Raw genomic sequence first — 16,848 nt, forward strand, 5'->3', positions numbered from 1 at the left:
GTTGAAAAGTTTGTATTTGTGACCCACGGCCACAGTGTATTTTACATTGTGGTGTTGCTCAGACGTCGCCTCTTTCAACTTCGGGATCCTTCGGAAATTGCAATATTGCATTGTAAGTATTTCTCCAAAGAACTTTCGTAATTTAAATGTATTTTTACACTAACACATACACTGTATTTGTTTGATATGCCGGACTGAGGCCGAGGAGTTCGGGGGTCGGATGGAATTGCGATTGGAGTTGTTTGGTTGAATTGGTTGTTGATTGTTATGGATTGGTGTTGGTGCATGTTCATGTCATTATTTCATGCGTAACCATGATTGTAAAGAAAACTGGGTTTTCGTGTTTTGCATTCATGTGCATGTGTGATTGGAAAATCATTATTTCATGTGTGAAAAATGGTTTGAATATGTTGAAATGTTTGGATTGACTGGTTTGAGGAAAAAGGGGAAAGAAACTGGGGGGATGGTGGTAAGCACGGACGGTGGTAGAGTCCCGCCTGCGATTCTCGCCTACGGTGCATGCAGTAGGGACGGTGGTAAACAGGGATGGTGGTTTTGTCCCGCCTGTGATTCCCGCCTATGGTGCATGCAGTAGGGATGGTGGTAAGCAGGGACGGTGGTACAGTCCCGCCTGTGATTCCCCCCCCTACAGTGCTCTGATACGTATCTATTGTGTGGAAAGGAACTGTAGGGATGGTGGTAAGCAGAGACGGTGGTAGAGTCCCGCCTGTGATTCCCGCCTACGGTGCACGCGGTAGGGATGGTGGTAAGCAGGGATGGTGGTTGTGTCCCGCCTGTGATTCCAGCCTACGGTGCACGCGGTAGGGATGGTGGTAAGCAGGGATGGTGGTATAGTCCCGCCTGTGAGTCCCGCCTACAGTGTCCGATAAATGGTTGGGTTCTACCTAACCCATTTTCTGGAAAAGTATTTTACGAATGAGATTTTGGAGTGTGTTGTATTTAATCGTTTTCGGAGAAAACGATGTTTTTGAGAGAAATATATATTCTTTTATGCATGCATGTTGGTCGTACTTAATGCGTTTTTATTACGTTGTTACTTGGGTTATACTTACCTGCGGTACCGTTTTATGGTATCGCAGCTTTTGATGCAGATGAGGATGATGAGTCTTAGGCTTTGGCTTCATGAGGAGAGCGATCTGGGATTGCTCTCGTGCATCGATAGTATTATGTTAGTCTTTTTAATATTTATCTTTCGCAATATATTTGGGATGACTGTATAAATTTTTAAAGATAAATTATTTGGATATTTGTATTTAAACTTCTGGTACTTAGTTGACTTATAATATTATCCGCTGCAAATTTTGGTTGTGCACATTTGTGCGTTGCACACACTTGGGCACATTTCGTTGGGATGCATGACCGTGTTGTCACCATCCGGGCGTCTCGATCCCGGCGTATTTATATAAGGGGGATTGGGGGCGCCACACGCCACCTCGTCGTGGAGTTTATTGACCCTCCAACGACCGGTCATCGGCAGTTTCTACCTGGCCCGGGGGCCCCCACTCGTGGGCTGTCCTACCCATCCTCGCCGCGCATGATGGCGCACAAAAATGCACCTAGTAAGCCACGACCCCGCCGTGGCGTAGCCAGGGGGTTGCACCTATGGTCACCAACAGTACTGCTGGTGCCTTCTGTCGCTATGGTGACGGTCTCCGACCACTGAGGCGGGCAGGCGATGGCCCATTGCCACCCGACCATGAAGCACACCCAGAGTTCTCCACGGCCTAGCTCTGGCGACCACCAAATAGATCACCGGCATCGTCTCCTGTCCTTGCGGTGGTCCCTGACCACCTCCCTCCACGGCCCTACACCATGTTGAGATCCTCTGTACATGGTCATGCACAGCGGACGAGGCTCCACCTCCTAATGGACTCTACGCGGTCAACAACTGGCTTCTTGTTAGACCCCCACGTCGAGTTGCCCGTAGAGAAGCCGCCCATGCCCTAGCCATGGTGGGGGGGGGGGACAACTTGGCTAGCCCTCAACCATGCCTTGGTGAGTGGGAAACCAACCATGGGGCGCCCAACACACGGGCTGGAGAGGTTAGTGGGCTACAGCCCGCACGCATAGCCATGCATGCAGCATGGCAAGCACGTGCAAGCCAACCTGCGCGCAGCACAGCCCATGCGCATGGCATGGGGCGCAGCAGCAAGCCGTGCGTGCATGCACAACCCAGTGCGTAGGCCTGCACGCGCGCTAAGGAGCCGCAAGGCCCTGGGCGCGCCCAGGTGCCACAGGGCCATGCGCACAACCTTGTGCAGCATGGCCAGCCCAGCCAGCCCAGCCAGACAAGCCAGACTAGCCAGCGCGCACAGCCCCAGTCCAGAACCATGGCCTACCAGTAGCACACCCGCAAGGCTAGTGGCATGCCCTTAGGCATGCCATCCAGCAAACGGCCCCAGCCCGTGCCATGCAGAGCAGGCCAGTGGCATGCCCACCAGGCATGCCACCCAGCCCATGCCTTGCAGCCCACCATGCAGCACCATGGCTGACCAGCAGCCAACCACGCAGCCAACCATGCAGCACCATGAAGCACCATGCAGCACCTGCAGCCAACCACGCAGCACCATGTGACCATGATCCAGCCCGAGACAACCATGCATCACCCTAGCCATCATGGGCCATGCATGCCACGGCTAAGGCTTGGTCCATGGCCATTCACTTATAGTTTTTCATTTATTTTATTTGAGTTATTTTATTTATGGAAGGGACCCAATGGGGGTTTCCAAATTGTTTTCCCTATATATAGAACCTTATGCATTTGCCTTAGGATCTATTGGCAAAAACTCTTGAGAGAGAACACTTGTGAGAGATCAACAATTCGGTGCAAGAGCACTTGGGCAAGTTGGGGTGCAATCCGTGAATCCCCACTTGATTTATCTATCTTTGTAGTTTATCATTTCATGTGCAATTCGTGAATCAAGACTTGATTGTATGTTTGCTATTTTATCTATCCTAGTGCATTAGTGTTCTTCACGTGTTCTTGGATGTTCATCCTAGTTCATCTTTGTTCATAAAATTATCCACCCTTGTCATTCCTTCAATCCGTGTACCCCCTTGCATTCGGCCAACAAAGGTGTTAGCCACTTTCCAAAAGTGACCCTAACCCCTTTTAGACAACCCTAGCCGCCCACTCAACATCCCAACTTGGCAAACCTTAACTTCACTTTCTTGTCCCCCTTACCATTATTGGTAACCCTAGCCGCCCACCATCCATCCCAACTTGGCAAACCTTAACTTCACTTTCTTATCCCCCTTACCATTATTGGTAACCCTAGCCGCCCACCATCCATTCCAACTTGGCAAACCTTAACTTCACTTTCTTGTCCCCCTTACCATTTTTGGTAACCCTAGCCGCCCACCATCCATTCCATTTCGGCTAACCCTAGCTTACTCATCATTCCACATCCCACTTTAGGCAAACCCTAGACACCACTTCCCTTTCCATTTCGGACAACCCTAAACCTACACTAGTGCCGTGCTTCCCTACTCACTTCCAAGCCGTGCACTTCCATCTTCCAATCCCAACATCCTATACTTTTACTAGCCGAAATCCTTAACCTCACATTGGCATATTGGTCATCTTGACCACCTTTGGACGTGGACCAAGCAAGAGAGGAACTTAGACTCGGTCACATCAAGACTAACCTTGGATTGGCGAGGCAAGTGCTGGAGGACTAGACCGGGGTCCCTAACACTTCCACAACCCTCTCCCCGGCTAGTACCACCAGCAGCCATGGCTCATCAACCAACCTCTTCATGGTGCCTCTCCACGGCCCTTGTCAAAGGCTGGAGGATGCACTCCGCGGTCCTTCTGCACAGGCTTAACAAACACTACGTAGCCACTCCACGGCTTCAGCTACACGGCATCACCTCCACAGCCTCACCTCTACGGTTCCTCCCCATTGCCATGCAATGCGGCCAAGCACAACTATTCCCTTTCCACGGCCAGACAGCAGCGAGAAATCACTCCTTAGCTGTGCACAATGGCACGTTGTCCCATTACTTCTCGAATAGCACACTCCTTTTCCACATAGGTTGAGTGGAACTCCTTAGCCAGTGCACTTGGTCAGCTCCTTGGTCCACTTTGCCAACCAGTACATATGGTCTTCTTCTCACTTCCATGCAGCAATGCACATCAGGCAAAATCTGTCAACGAAGGACATCACGGTCATGCATGGTCGCGCATGGTGAGCACGTGGTCCACCACCTTACTCAATGGACAACATCACGACAGTACACGATCAGGGGAAGATGAACAAATTTGAAGACAAGTGACTTCCCAAAAAAAAGAGGAAGAGCAACGAAGAAATGAAATGACAAAACAATTGCAGGCAATTTCGTACAAGCAATAGCAAGAAATCCACCCAACAACAACATGCTCTGGTTTGTCTTATTCAAAACCTATGTGAATTCTGGTTTACTAACGTAATTATTTCTTGTGGTGTGAATTCTATTTTGTATGACACGACACTAAAATGACATAGCCAACCAAGCTCCATCAACAAAGTCAACTCTACTAAACAGGAATTCCATCAACAACTTACCTCCTCGCGAGTTGAAAGGGATGAGTGTAATGCCTAAAGGCTGCTCTACCCCTCTTATGGAGGAGTGCGGGTCGGTCATTGGTTACCCGAAGATAAAAATTTACCTTCCTCGTAAGCGTCAATAGGCAGGGGTGGGTCTAGTAACATACTGTCCCAATAACTTACCTCCCCGCAGGACACCATAGGGAAAGGTCAGCCTGAGGGTGGCCTTATCGCTCCTGCGAAGGAGAGCGGGCTTAGCTTACAGTTGCCCGAATGACTTACCCCAACCTCCGCTGCGAAGAAGTGTGGGATCAGTGTTGGCTTGACCCAACCTACCATTCCCTGTAATGTCAACAGACAAGAGCGGGTTCATTAATAGACTGCTGGAACAGATTACCTCCCCACGAATGGTGATAGGCGAGAGGGCAACTCGACCTACTCATAGGGGAGAGCGGGATAGACATACAACCCTCTAGAATAAATTACCCAAACCCCCCTCATGGTGAAGGAGCGGCCAACCAATTACTGTCCTAACTTACATCCCAAAGGGATACCATAGGGAAAAGTAGACCTTAAGGTTGCCTAATTTCTCTCTCGATGAAGTGCGGGTAGTCCTCAGCTACCCGATGTTAGAGATCTTTACCTTCCTCATAAGTGTCAACAGGCGAGAGCGGGTACAAGAACAGACTGCCCGAAAACTTACCTTCTCGTGGGATGCCATAGGGCAAGGTCGGCTCGAGAATGGCCTTATCCCTCCCACAGAGGAGAACGAGACTGGTATACATCCTTCCTGAATACTTACCCCAACCTTCACTGTGAGTGAAGAGTGAGTCTAGCACTAGTCTGGCTCAAAGTATTACCCTTCCCTGTGATGTCAATGAGTGGGAGCAAGTCCAGTTACAAACTATCCGAACAACCTACCTTCTTGCGGGGCCAAAAAGGGAAAAGTCTGCCTAAAGGTGGCTTTATCCCTCTAGCAGAGGAGAATGGGACCGTCATACAGCCATCCAGAATAAAATACCCTGATTCCCATCATGGCGAAGGAGTGGACTACTGTACTAGCAGCCCGAAGAAGTGACGTCCTTGGGGGAGAAAAAAGGGTAGGTTAGCTTGAGGTAGCTCGACCCTACCCCAATGGAGAGCGGGTTTGACTCTTACAACTGGCTGAAGAAAGGAAGTTCCATGAAAAAGAAGCAAAATAACGAGAAGAGAAGCCGCACAAAGCATTAGCAAACAAAAAGCATACGGAGAAGGTACATTCGGATACACATATTTACTTTATTACTCAATGCAGAGTTACAAAAAAATGGGGAGAGCAGCAGGAGTACGTGAAGAAATACAGTAAGGAAAAGTATGGAAACAACACAAAACAAAACATGGAAGCGGTACAATAACAATGCGCATAAAAAGACAGTGCAGGGGAAACTGGAAATAATATGCAGGAAGTACACAATCAAGTACACAAAGTCATTTTATACAGGAAGTCTCCTACTATCCTTCCCAGGAGGATCTTCATCTATAAATAGTTATCAGCAGGATCATCATCTACTAAATATTATTCGGCTAGATCTTCTATGAAATATTATTTGACAGGATCTCCTAGAAAATATTGTTCGGTGGGGTCTGCTACAAAATATTTATCGGTGGAATCTCTATCAAGATGAATCTTCTAAGATAGAAACTATCGCTATTATAATGCAGGAATGAGCAAATGAAAAAAAAAAAAAAAAACTAAGGAAAAGCGGGAGGACAAAGTTAAAGGAAAGAAAAAGGAGAGATGAAAGGCTTGGTGGGGTATAAAATAGGAGCGACTATGAAAAAGGTGGCTAAAGAAAAGGGGCAAAATGATTGCGGCAATAGGAAAAAGGCGGCAAAAGGAAAGACATAAGTAGATGGAAAAGGTGATCAAAGGAAAAGAAAAGGGAAAGAAGAATAAAGAAAATCGAAACGACAAAGCAACGACATAAAGGTTCGGCGGGGTAGAACCCCTCCTAAGGACCGACTAGCAGGAAAAAACAGACTATGAAGTTCCTATTGAAAAAGTCCGATAGGAATTGGCAGGGTGATGTAAGAGGGTTTTTCCTCGGCCCATAGAGTGTCGTATGCCCAGACATGAGGGGGGACTCACTAGAAAATAAAGTATGAGGGAAGGTAAGGGCATAAGAAGGGATTAAGGCAAGGGGTGTCAGGAGAGGAAAAGTAGGGAGGTGATATAAAGTAAGGTATAAGGAGTCAGGAGAGAAAAGGAGGGAACTGACTTAAAGTAAGTGAGGAGCAGAAGATAGAGAGAGGGGGGGGGGGGGACCTACGGATTCAGGACTTTTTTGGAGGGGACACTTCTTCACTTTTGGGATTGGCTACTTCGATTTCTTTGGACTAGAAGACTTCATCTTTATCCAGAGAGCTCCAGAGAGAACGGATTCTCCAGTAAATAGCTATACAACTTCTATTGTACAGTGAGAAATGAGAGCCAATGAGAGACTGTAAACAAGCTTATTATAGTGGAATCTCCTTTTCCTAAATCCTCGTGGACGTAGGCCCATTGCAGAACCCCGTAAAATCTGTGTGTTCATCTCTTTATTTTATGCATTTAAATATTGTTCATCGCCATGGACATACGAACCGGCACTGTATAGCCACATCGGATCACTGCCGAGGGTTCACACAACACCGATCGAGGCCCATCTCTGAAGACCCGAGTTGCTGGGGCCTGGCCCAAGGCCGTGCAAAATACGACATCAACAATACCAACAGAACCAACTGAAGTTCTTTGCAAGGTAAGAATTGTAGGACAACCTCATTTTGTTCAAATAATGACCCAATTCAACTTGTTGTCAATACCCTGACATCACACATGTGTGGAGTCAACACTCACCAATATTTAGAAGAGTAATGTTTGATATAATTTTATAGAGTTAAGTAGTGAGTTCGCTCTTGAGCCGTTCGATAAATTGCTCGAATATTTGGCCAATAAATAGGTTTGCCCGAGTGTCGTGTTATTCCTCAAGAAATAAAATCCTCTGTAGCTCCCTTGGACGTAGGTAAGTTGCCGAACCATGTAAATCTTGTGTCGTGTGTTTGTTTGAATGTTCTTTTCGTGTGTACTTTCCTTTTTGTCATCGCTTTCCACAACACCACTCCCAAAATTTCATCGACTCTCTAAGGCCTGAAGCCCCTCACCATTAAGCCATCATCGCCTCCATTCCTCCCATCCATCCTTTCCCAAATTTGAAACCCTAAGACTATCATCGACTCCCCAAGGCATGAAGCCCAACCCTCTCATGACTGAGGCATCGTTGCCTGGGTTCAACTCCTGGTAGGACCTTTTTCTTTCAAGTTTCATATTCTAAATATAATTTCTCTTTTTGAGAAATCAATATCTTTATGAATGATTTTATTCATAATTGATTATTTTATTTTATTTTATTATTTGAACACTAAGAAAGTATCGTATTGCGCAATATTCATATTTATAATATTAACTGAGTTTTACTTTGAATTTTCAAGTTCCAATTACAAAATCATTTGTGCCCTTTTTTGGTGGTCTATTGCTTTGATGAAACACATAAATTTACCATATCAGAATTCCACTATTGGTAGACCCACCTTGTAAGGCCCAGTTCTGTTTGTGAGGCTGGTTCGTGCGTGAGGGCCCAACCCTTTTCCTTGGAGGTGTGCGAACGGCGTCGTTTTGGGGGTAAGTATTTCCTTCCTCAACCTCTCTTCTTCCCCGATTCTTTCTCCCCCTCTTTCTCTTTCAGTTTCTTTTATTTTTCTGGGTTTTCCTCACTCAGACGCCTCTTCCACGCGTAATCCACTTTCACTTCCCATTTTCATCTCTTCCTCTTCGTTTGGTTGGTTTTGTGAGTCCGAATCGCATGCCCTTAATTTCCTCCATCTTTCTGCAGATTGGGTGTTCCTCCCTCACGCGTCCCTCCATTTTCTTTTTTGCTGTAGATTGTGAGTTTCTCTCTCTCTCTCTCTCTCTCTCTCTCTCACACACACACACACACACACACGATCTTCTATTGATCGGCTACTTGTGGTACTGCAGTGTGCTTTGTGAAAATTTTCAGTTTGGTACAGGTAAATCATTTTTTTTTCTTTTCTTCTTTCTTTTGTCTTTTTCTTTTTCTTTCTTTTTTTCTGCACTCTGTTTTTCTTCATTGGATCCAATGTATCTCACCCTCGCGTAACCGCTCTCTGTTTTTCACTCACAAGGTTTTATTTTCACAAATCACTTCGTCGTGCACCTTCATTCTCAAGACTCTTACGAGTTGACGTTGCTCACACTGAATTTATCACCTCGGAGTGTACTGCTATCGGGTTCAGTGGAAAGTGGAGTAGCACGGTCTCATTTCGAAGTGGGTAATCATGAACGCTAGCTTTGGAAATTGATGTGATTTATGCATTGTTAGAATATTCATGGATGAATGGCTTAAGTATATGAAACTCGGTTGGCTGTGTTGAGCGGTTGGGAATTGTTGTGGCTAGTTGGGGGTCTTGTTATCGTTCATGCTGCAGGAAAGATGTAGAGAGTAGCTGATGTAGTGTTGGGGATTGGTGCGATAATGGAGTTTGTGAAAGGGTAAAGTGACTGTTACACATTGGGACTTTTGGGTTTTGTCGAGGTTGTGCGGGAGGAGTTTTGGAATTGTGTAGTGTTGTTTTGGTTAAATTATTGGTGGTTGCCTGGGGTTATGAGCCATTGAAATGAGTGTGAATTATTGATTATTTGGAGTTGCATTGTTGTCGTTTTGGTTGAGTCGTGACGATTGCATGGAGTTAGGGGCCATTGAAGTGGGGTTGATATTTTGATTGTTTGAATTTGACGTTGATTTTGGTGGGCGTAAAGGTCAACATTAAGATTGGTATATAGTATTTTGGGTTGAAATACAGGCTGTCCAGATTTCTATATGGTTGTCTTAGTGAGTTGTTTTTGCTATAATAGGATTTGGGGATTATGGGTTTTAATTATTAGATAGAAGATGTGTAAAATTGTCTTTTAACACTTCGTTATATATTTTATTTTATGTTTATGTGACGAGACTGATCGAGGTCATTTTCAAGGCATAGATAATACACTGCAAGAGTCAGGTAAATGGGGTTACTATGCTAGATTTGCATAAAAAAATAAAGAAAATAAACTGAGGTTGGTTTATAAAATATGCATGATATGTTTTTTAAAAGAAAATGTGAAAACGACCTCAGTATGTGTGTTTTGTACTCACTCATGAAAATCTAAATGAAAGAGGAAAATACTTTTTCTTGACATGAATAGTGTGGACATGAGCAATATTTGACATGTTTATGAAATGTGCAAAAGAGTGAATATGATATTTGTGAATTTTTGTATATATGATATGAAAATGATTTGGATCTATTTTTGATCAAATAGAAATGATGTGAATGTGTTTAGCATGTGGTTTGATATGATATGGATATGAAAAACCTTTGGCATACTTATCTGTTTTTATTCTGATATGAATATGGTTTTGATATGATGATACTGGTTCACGTGATATGGTTGGTACAAACATGATATGATATGAGTGCAACCACTTTAGAAACAAAGTGGTCTTTTATGTGTTCTTTCCTGTGCACACACTCGGGGCTCCGAGATTGAAAAATGGGAAGTTTCATAATGTGATACTGCCTGGTTTGGCCACCTGGGATAGCACAACCCTATCACGGGGGTTGAACATGGTATTTGATATGATAAGATAAAATATGATAAGATGAAAATATTCAGTTATGTTATGCCAAAGTGTTCTTGAATATGAAATGGTTTATGAATATGAAAAGGTTGAAATGTCGCTCTGATTTTTCTAATAATACGTTTTGAGATATGCACATGAAAATAAAATGTTTTGTATCTGTATACCAAACTTTCTAAAAAGGGCTCATGTTTACACACTAGTATAGGTTTTTTGCTTACTGAGTTGTTGATAACTCACCCCCTTATCTTCATATTTTTTTTCAGATGATATTGATGACCCAGATGGAGGTCAGGAATAGAAATTGGAGTTTGACTAGATATGGATAGACGGTCATGTACCTAAGGGTACCATTGTTAGAAGAAGAGTTTGAAGTTCTTCTTGATGTTTAGATTTTTTGAGACTTAAGATGTATCAGTTTATTTTGTTAAGATTTAATTATATCTTGGGTTTAGTAAGATTTATGAAATTATTAGTTGGTTTGTTATGACTACCAGGAGATTGTGGACTCCTTAGTTTATTTTGCTATAGTAATGACTTTGTGGAGTTTTCAATGAGATTATTTAGAATACTTGATATTGAGTTTTTGCTAATAAAGTTTTGGAGTTTTATTTTAGTTGTGTTGGGAAATAAGTTCTCAAGAGACAGGTAATAATTCTCCAGTGCACCCGGGTTTGGGGCGTTACATTTTGGTATCAGAGACATGTTAGAGGTTCTGCAGACTATAGTACGTGAGATTTCAGAGTATAGATAGTCCTTAAGAAATCATTTTCAGATTTGATATGATAGCAAAGCGGACTATAGGGTAGAATATTGTAGGCATTGGAAGTCTTAGAATTCGTAGACTTTAGGAATGATTTTGATGTCTAGGATTGCATAGGTCTATGAGCTAAGTTCATGTTGTTTAAGGTTTAGATTAATTACGGAGTCTTCTTAAATAGTCAGATGGGGTAAGGTATTAAATTTTGGGAGACTGACTATTACTACCGTTGTGCGTACTTCTCTTATCTTTTATAAGTATTCTTATATTTTTTTTTGAAGTATAATATATATGTTATGTTTTACGAATCCCACTAATTATTTATGTTCATATAAACTCTATTTTTGAATCGATTATTAAAGATCCAAGTTATTTTGTCAGGATGCCACCTCGTCGTCGTGAACGAAGCATGTTGGACCTGAATGCAAAGGAGAACGAAAGGGAAGCAAACCCAAGTGCTTCCGAAGTACTAGGAGCAGCTGCACATCAATTAATTGATGACCTTGTGCAGAATCCCTCGGGTCGCCAGCGTAACTATAAGGAAGGGGGTTGTACCGTAGAGCAATTCAATCGAATGCACCCTCCTTTATTTGATGGGAGAGGCAATCCAACTTTGGTGGATGATTGGATTCAGGACATTGAGGAGATTTTGCGGGTCCTAACCTGTACAAAAGAGCAAAAGGTGGCGTATGCCACATTCAAGCTTACCGGGGAAGCGAAGAGGTGGTGGATCTCTGAAAGAACTATCAAAGAAGTAGAGGGAACAGAGATAGTCAGTTGGCTGCATTTCAAGCAGATCTTTCTTGAGTGCTTCTTCCCTAGCTCGTTCCGTGAGGACAAGGCTATGGAATTTGCCACCTTGGTGCAGGGAACAATGACAGTACATCAGTATGCAACTAAGTTTACTGAGCTATCCCGTTTTGCCACTTATTTGATCCCCGATGAGGAAAAGAAGGCGTGCAAATTTGAGCAAGGACTGAATGAGAAACTTTATGAGCGTGTGGTGGGTTTTCAGATTCGGAACTTCTTAGAAATGGTGAATAAGGCCACAGTTTTTGAAAGAACCCTCCAAAGAAGCATTGAATTGCATGAACAAAGAAAAAGGGCTACTCCTACTGGATCCAAACTTCTCATGAAACTTCTTTATTATATGCTATAAGCAGAAGCGATGACTAGAGGTTGGAAACACCCTCGAAATTGCAATTTGCATTGCCTTGTCTTGGTTTAGGATGATTGCATTCGGTGGTTAGGCATTCATACACTTCAACCATGACTCAAATAACCACTCAAAGGTATGTACACCCTTATTGGATATCAATCCGCACTTTAAAAGGATAGATTGATCATGGTAGTTCACACTCACAAACAGTGCAAAGGCATCTAATACGCATTATTCAGGTCTGTTGTGTCAGATGTACTCACATTCTCGAATGATTCATACGCAGCTCTACTTCGAGCGTTTGCCCAAAACACATTCTTTAACCACAACTCATGATCCACGTATATCTGATAGTAGGAATTTAGATTTATTTTGCATATCTCAGTACTAGTCACATAGAGCTTCAACACCTCTAACCCTGAGGTGAAGTTGTCGTGCTCTGTTAATGTAATTTCGACCTTCATTCTCCCCAAATGACTCATTCTCATAACCCCCCGCCTCAAGAACCATAGCCTTGAGATTTCTTAACATTCATATTTATGCTTCGTTATTTATTTCAAGCCTCTTAACCACACGAACATCAACCTTCTTAAAGCATCTAAAATGTCTTGCATTTTCCTGACACAAACGTGTGTGATCTATGTTCACTTTAGACAGGGTATATCCACCTTCATCATTCAGTGTTGCATTAATCCTAGCCAAACACCCTATCTTCTCTGTTTGTCTTGGCTTGAGAACATTGGCAGCCTTACTCTTGATGTGCCTTGTCATGTACATACCAAGGTAAACCATCTGACATTCACATCATCTCCATGTTTAGAATTCCTTGTACACTCACAACTTCTCTCAACTCATCTCAATTCATCTTATCTAATCAATACAATTTTTTTAAATTTTCACACAAAATAAAGTAAACAACTCAAAATTTTCAAATTCCAAAATAAAAATAATATTAAAAAAATATATTCAAACAATATTTTTATTTTCGGAATCCTTTGCAAGTCCAATGTTCGAATTATCTATGAAGATCCAAAACAAGGGATTTTTTTTTTTAAAGCAAAAGTGTATAAATGTTTGCGGTTATTAAGATAAGTGTGTGTATAAATTTATTAACCAAGGCTTGAAGTTAATGATTTGTGGTTATAAATGTTTATTTTTTTAAGAAAAATCTTGGTATGCTCTTAAGGAAATGACTGACCATAAGCTAGAAAACATGATGGTATGCTTAAAAGGATAGACCAACAGTAAGAAACCAAGGCCACAACCAAAGCAAGCTCTAAAATGACCCTTAAGAGAAGAGAGCTTTTCGACAACTTGAGAAGAAGGCCGTGAAGTGGTGTCTGTGAGCGCATGAAGGTCTTGCTATAGAATTCGTAGAGAGGGTGGTCATTGGAGGTCGTACAGAGATTGAGAAAATGAGTTCGAAAAATCCTAACATTCGTAGATCAAACACATTAGAATAGAAAATCCAACAATTTATAGATAAAAAGTCCTAATATTCGAATAAGAGAAAAAGATGAAAGTCTAGAAAATCTACCTCCTGTATTTGTGGGGGGAAGCAAGGCCAGATGGAGGGGAGTTGGAAGATGGCACCGAAAATGAAGCCCTACTACCACGCAGACTAGAGGCCAGTGTTGGGTGGAGAGAGGGAGGATATCATGCGTGTGTATGGGTTTTGGGTTTCTGCATCTAGGGGTGTAACCGGTCCGGTCTGGTCCGGTTATAAGTTATATATTAGTATTAGTTATAAACTATATATTTAATATTAGTATTAGTTATAAACTTTTAGTGATTTAGTATTAACATTTTATGTAATAATTTATAAATTATAATAAGAAATTATTTCATATATGAATATATATAATTATATATAAAAATTTCACATAAAAATTTATAATTATACATAATATATAAAACTTATATACATATATATATTAATATATATAATATTTTGTATAAAAATTATATATACAATAATATAAATATTATTTTTTTTATCAACCGGTTCGGTCCGGTCCGAAAAATCCTAAAACCGGAACCGGACCGGAACTAGCCGGTTTTCACGTTTTAAGAACCGGTCCCGGACCGGACCGGTTCAAAACCGGTAAAATCGGTCCGGTCCGGACCGGTTTTCCGGTTTCAACTTACACTCCTATCTGCATCGTTATATGTATGCACGACAATGCTGTGGATGAGTTTCACTTATTTTATTTAGAAAAGAGAAGCCAATTTATTTGTAAATTGGTTAAGTAGCTGAAAAGAGAGGAAAGCTAAACTTATTTTTTGCCCCATCTTAATCATGGTATGCTACCCTTTTAGCCATATAACATAACTGTTTGCCAGTGAGCAAGTTTACTTTCATCATGCATTGGCAAAAAAAAGAAATTAGTATTAACACATGATCTTTTTGCTTTGGTTGTGGCTGATTAGTTTACTCCATCAAGCAGGCATGAAGTTCGTTGTGTATGCTTTTAATATTTTTTCATAGGGCTAAATATGTCATTAATGGTAAGTTGGAAGGTTAGGGTGGATGCTTTGAATATATGTAAATGGGCAATCATACAAAGCTAATATATATTATATGTATGTGTTTAGAATGGCATATGTTCAGTTCTCGCACTCCAATCATATAAGTGACATTAATGAAGAAGGTTTCCAGCTTGACCTCTGATAAGTGATGTACATTAATAAAGAAGTTGGTACATTCATGAAGACAATTTGCTGTTAGCTAGACAACAATGGTTAGAAAGCAAAACACTTGTAAATTTATATTCCTTTGTGATATGTTGGATGATAATGTGTAAAACTTAAGACTAAACAATGGAGAATTTCAAATATATACGTTGAGGTAATTTGAATGATGTTGACATATATGTTGGCAATCAAATATAAATTTCTCCAAATTTAGCATTTTTAATTTATTAGCAAGTAACTAGCTGTCATAAAAGAATAAAATATCAGAGAAGAAACAACCACATAGGAAAAAATAAGAACAAACCGATCTGGTATATAATAGCTTCATTTCCGGTGAAAATAAATCACCGTAAAATTCATTGTTACATTAGAGGCGACTTCAAAAGTCACCAGAAAGTACTTCCGGCGGATTTTGACTTGCCAAATAATACTATTTACAACGACATTAAATCGTGGCAAAAGACATATGTTACATTAACAGCGAAAGTTATCATCGCCATTAATATATGGGGGGAAGAGAAATGATACTTGTAGTCGTGAGTATGCAAGCGCCGTATAGTCGTTTTGAAAAAAATGAATAAATATAAGACTAATATGAAAAGAAATTAATTTTTTAATAGTGGACCCCACTCTTTTTTAAAGAGACTGCACGACGCTTGTGCACTCCACAACTGTATGTATCATTACTCTATATAAAAAATATGGCGACTCAGAGGTGCCGCAATTGTTGAATAGACCATTGCGGACACGAAATAATTGCTGGAAATTAGGACTGTTCATCCGGGTTCCAACCCGGCAACCCGGGTATACCCGGTCCAGGACCCGGGTTTCAAACCCGGGCCAGAACCCGGACCGGGTTGATCAGGGTCAGACCCGGGCCGGAACTTGGATAAATCCGGGTTTTTCGAAACCCGGATTCCGGGTTGAACTCGGATTTTTTTTTTTTTTAACACAAAAGCTCTTTTATTATTAATTAGACTTCAAATATTTTGATATTTTGTCTTCATTTAGAATTTCAAATCATATTATCAATACAACATAAGCCTATAATATTTCGTGAGCGTATAAACAGTTAATTAAACTTTTTAACTAAATACATGTAAAATAAAAAAATCAATATTCATCATGTAAAATGCATGCGACATACAAGATGCAATCAACTACATATTACATTGTTTGAACTAATTTGCTAAGAATATTACAAAACGCATACATTACTTTAATTAAACTCTAATACATAAGGTGCAAAACATTTTTGTCCTTGGCAAACACTCCAGCTCCAAAGTGTAAGCCACCACAAACGATAACAAGGAGGTCCAAACCCACAACAACACCCATCTGCATATAATTACAAAAGTGGTATTTAATTGTAAAAAAATCAAGCATGCCTCTGTTACAGATGATGACATAAAAGAGGCTCTGTAAACACTTCAATTATCTTGTCCTTGTAATTAGAACTAAAATTAATTACCTGTGCTACCCGGATAGCAGTTGTAATTGCCTTTTTATGGTCCTTCTCAATAAATAACGATGACAATAACGTAGAATCTATCAGGTGTTTATGGACATGAATGCATCATTCCTCATAGGACACTAAAATAACACAATGACTTTCTTCTATGTATCAGCATATCCTTCATAGCTTCTCCCCACCCCCAAAAGAAAAAATAAATAATAAAACATAAATAAGTATATCCTCAGCAATCCAAAAGTGAAGATATGTATATGCTTTTTAACAATTGTTCATGGTGCGACACTGTACAAGTGCTAAACAGAAAGAACTCTCCCCAAGATTTGTATCGGCAGATATTTAGGTGTGGATCATCAGTCTTTTAACCAAAATGACAATACAAAAAGAGTTTAAGAGAAAGTACCCTTTTTCCAATTACTAATAAACAATACCTGAACTCTCGACTATCTGAAAACAGTTGTTTGCAGTCCTCCCACTTTGAAGATGCAGTTATTTCC

General features: G+C 41.3%; 1 protein-coding gene across 1 annotated transcript; it reads left to right on the forward strand.

Moving 5' to 3' along the window:
• The first annotated feature begins 11,409 nt into the window (after positions 1-11,409).
• LOC109015407 lies at positions 11,410-12,186 on the forward strand. Its single transcript, XM_018997878.2, has one exon. The coding sequence runs from the start codon at positions 11,410-11,412 to the stop codon at positions 12,184-12,186; it is 777 nt and encodes a 258-aa protein (XP_018853423.1).
• The last annotated feature ends 4,662 nt before the right edge of the window (positions 12,187-16,848 follow it).

Source organism: Juglans regia, chromosome 14 (assembly GCF_001411555.2).
Source record: "Juglans regia cultivar Chandler chromosome 14, Walnut 2.0, whole genome shotgun sequence".
Classification (NCBI taxonomy): Eukaryota; Viridiplantae; Streptophyta; class Magnoliopsida; order Fagales; family Juglandaceae; genus Juglans; species Juglans regia.

Excerpts from the sequence above, each read along its gene's own strand:
- LOC109015407 (XM_018997878.2), top strand. The coding sequence starts at position 11,410 with ATGCCACCTCGTCGTCGTGAACGAAGCATGTTGGACCTGAATGCAAAG.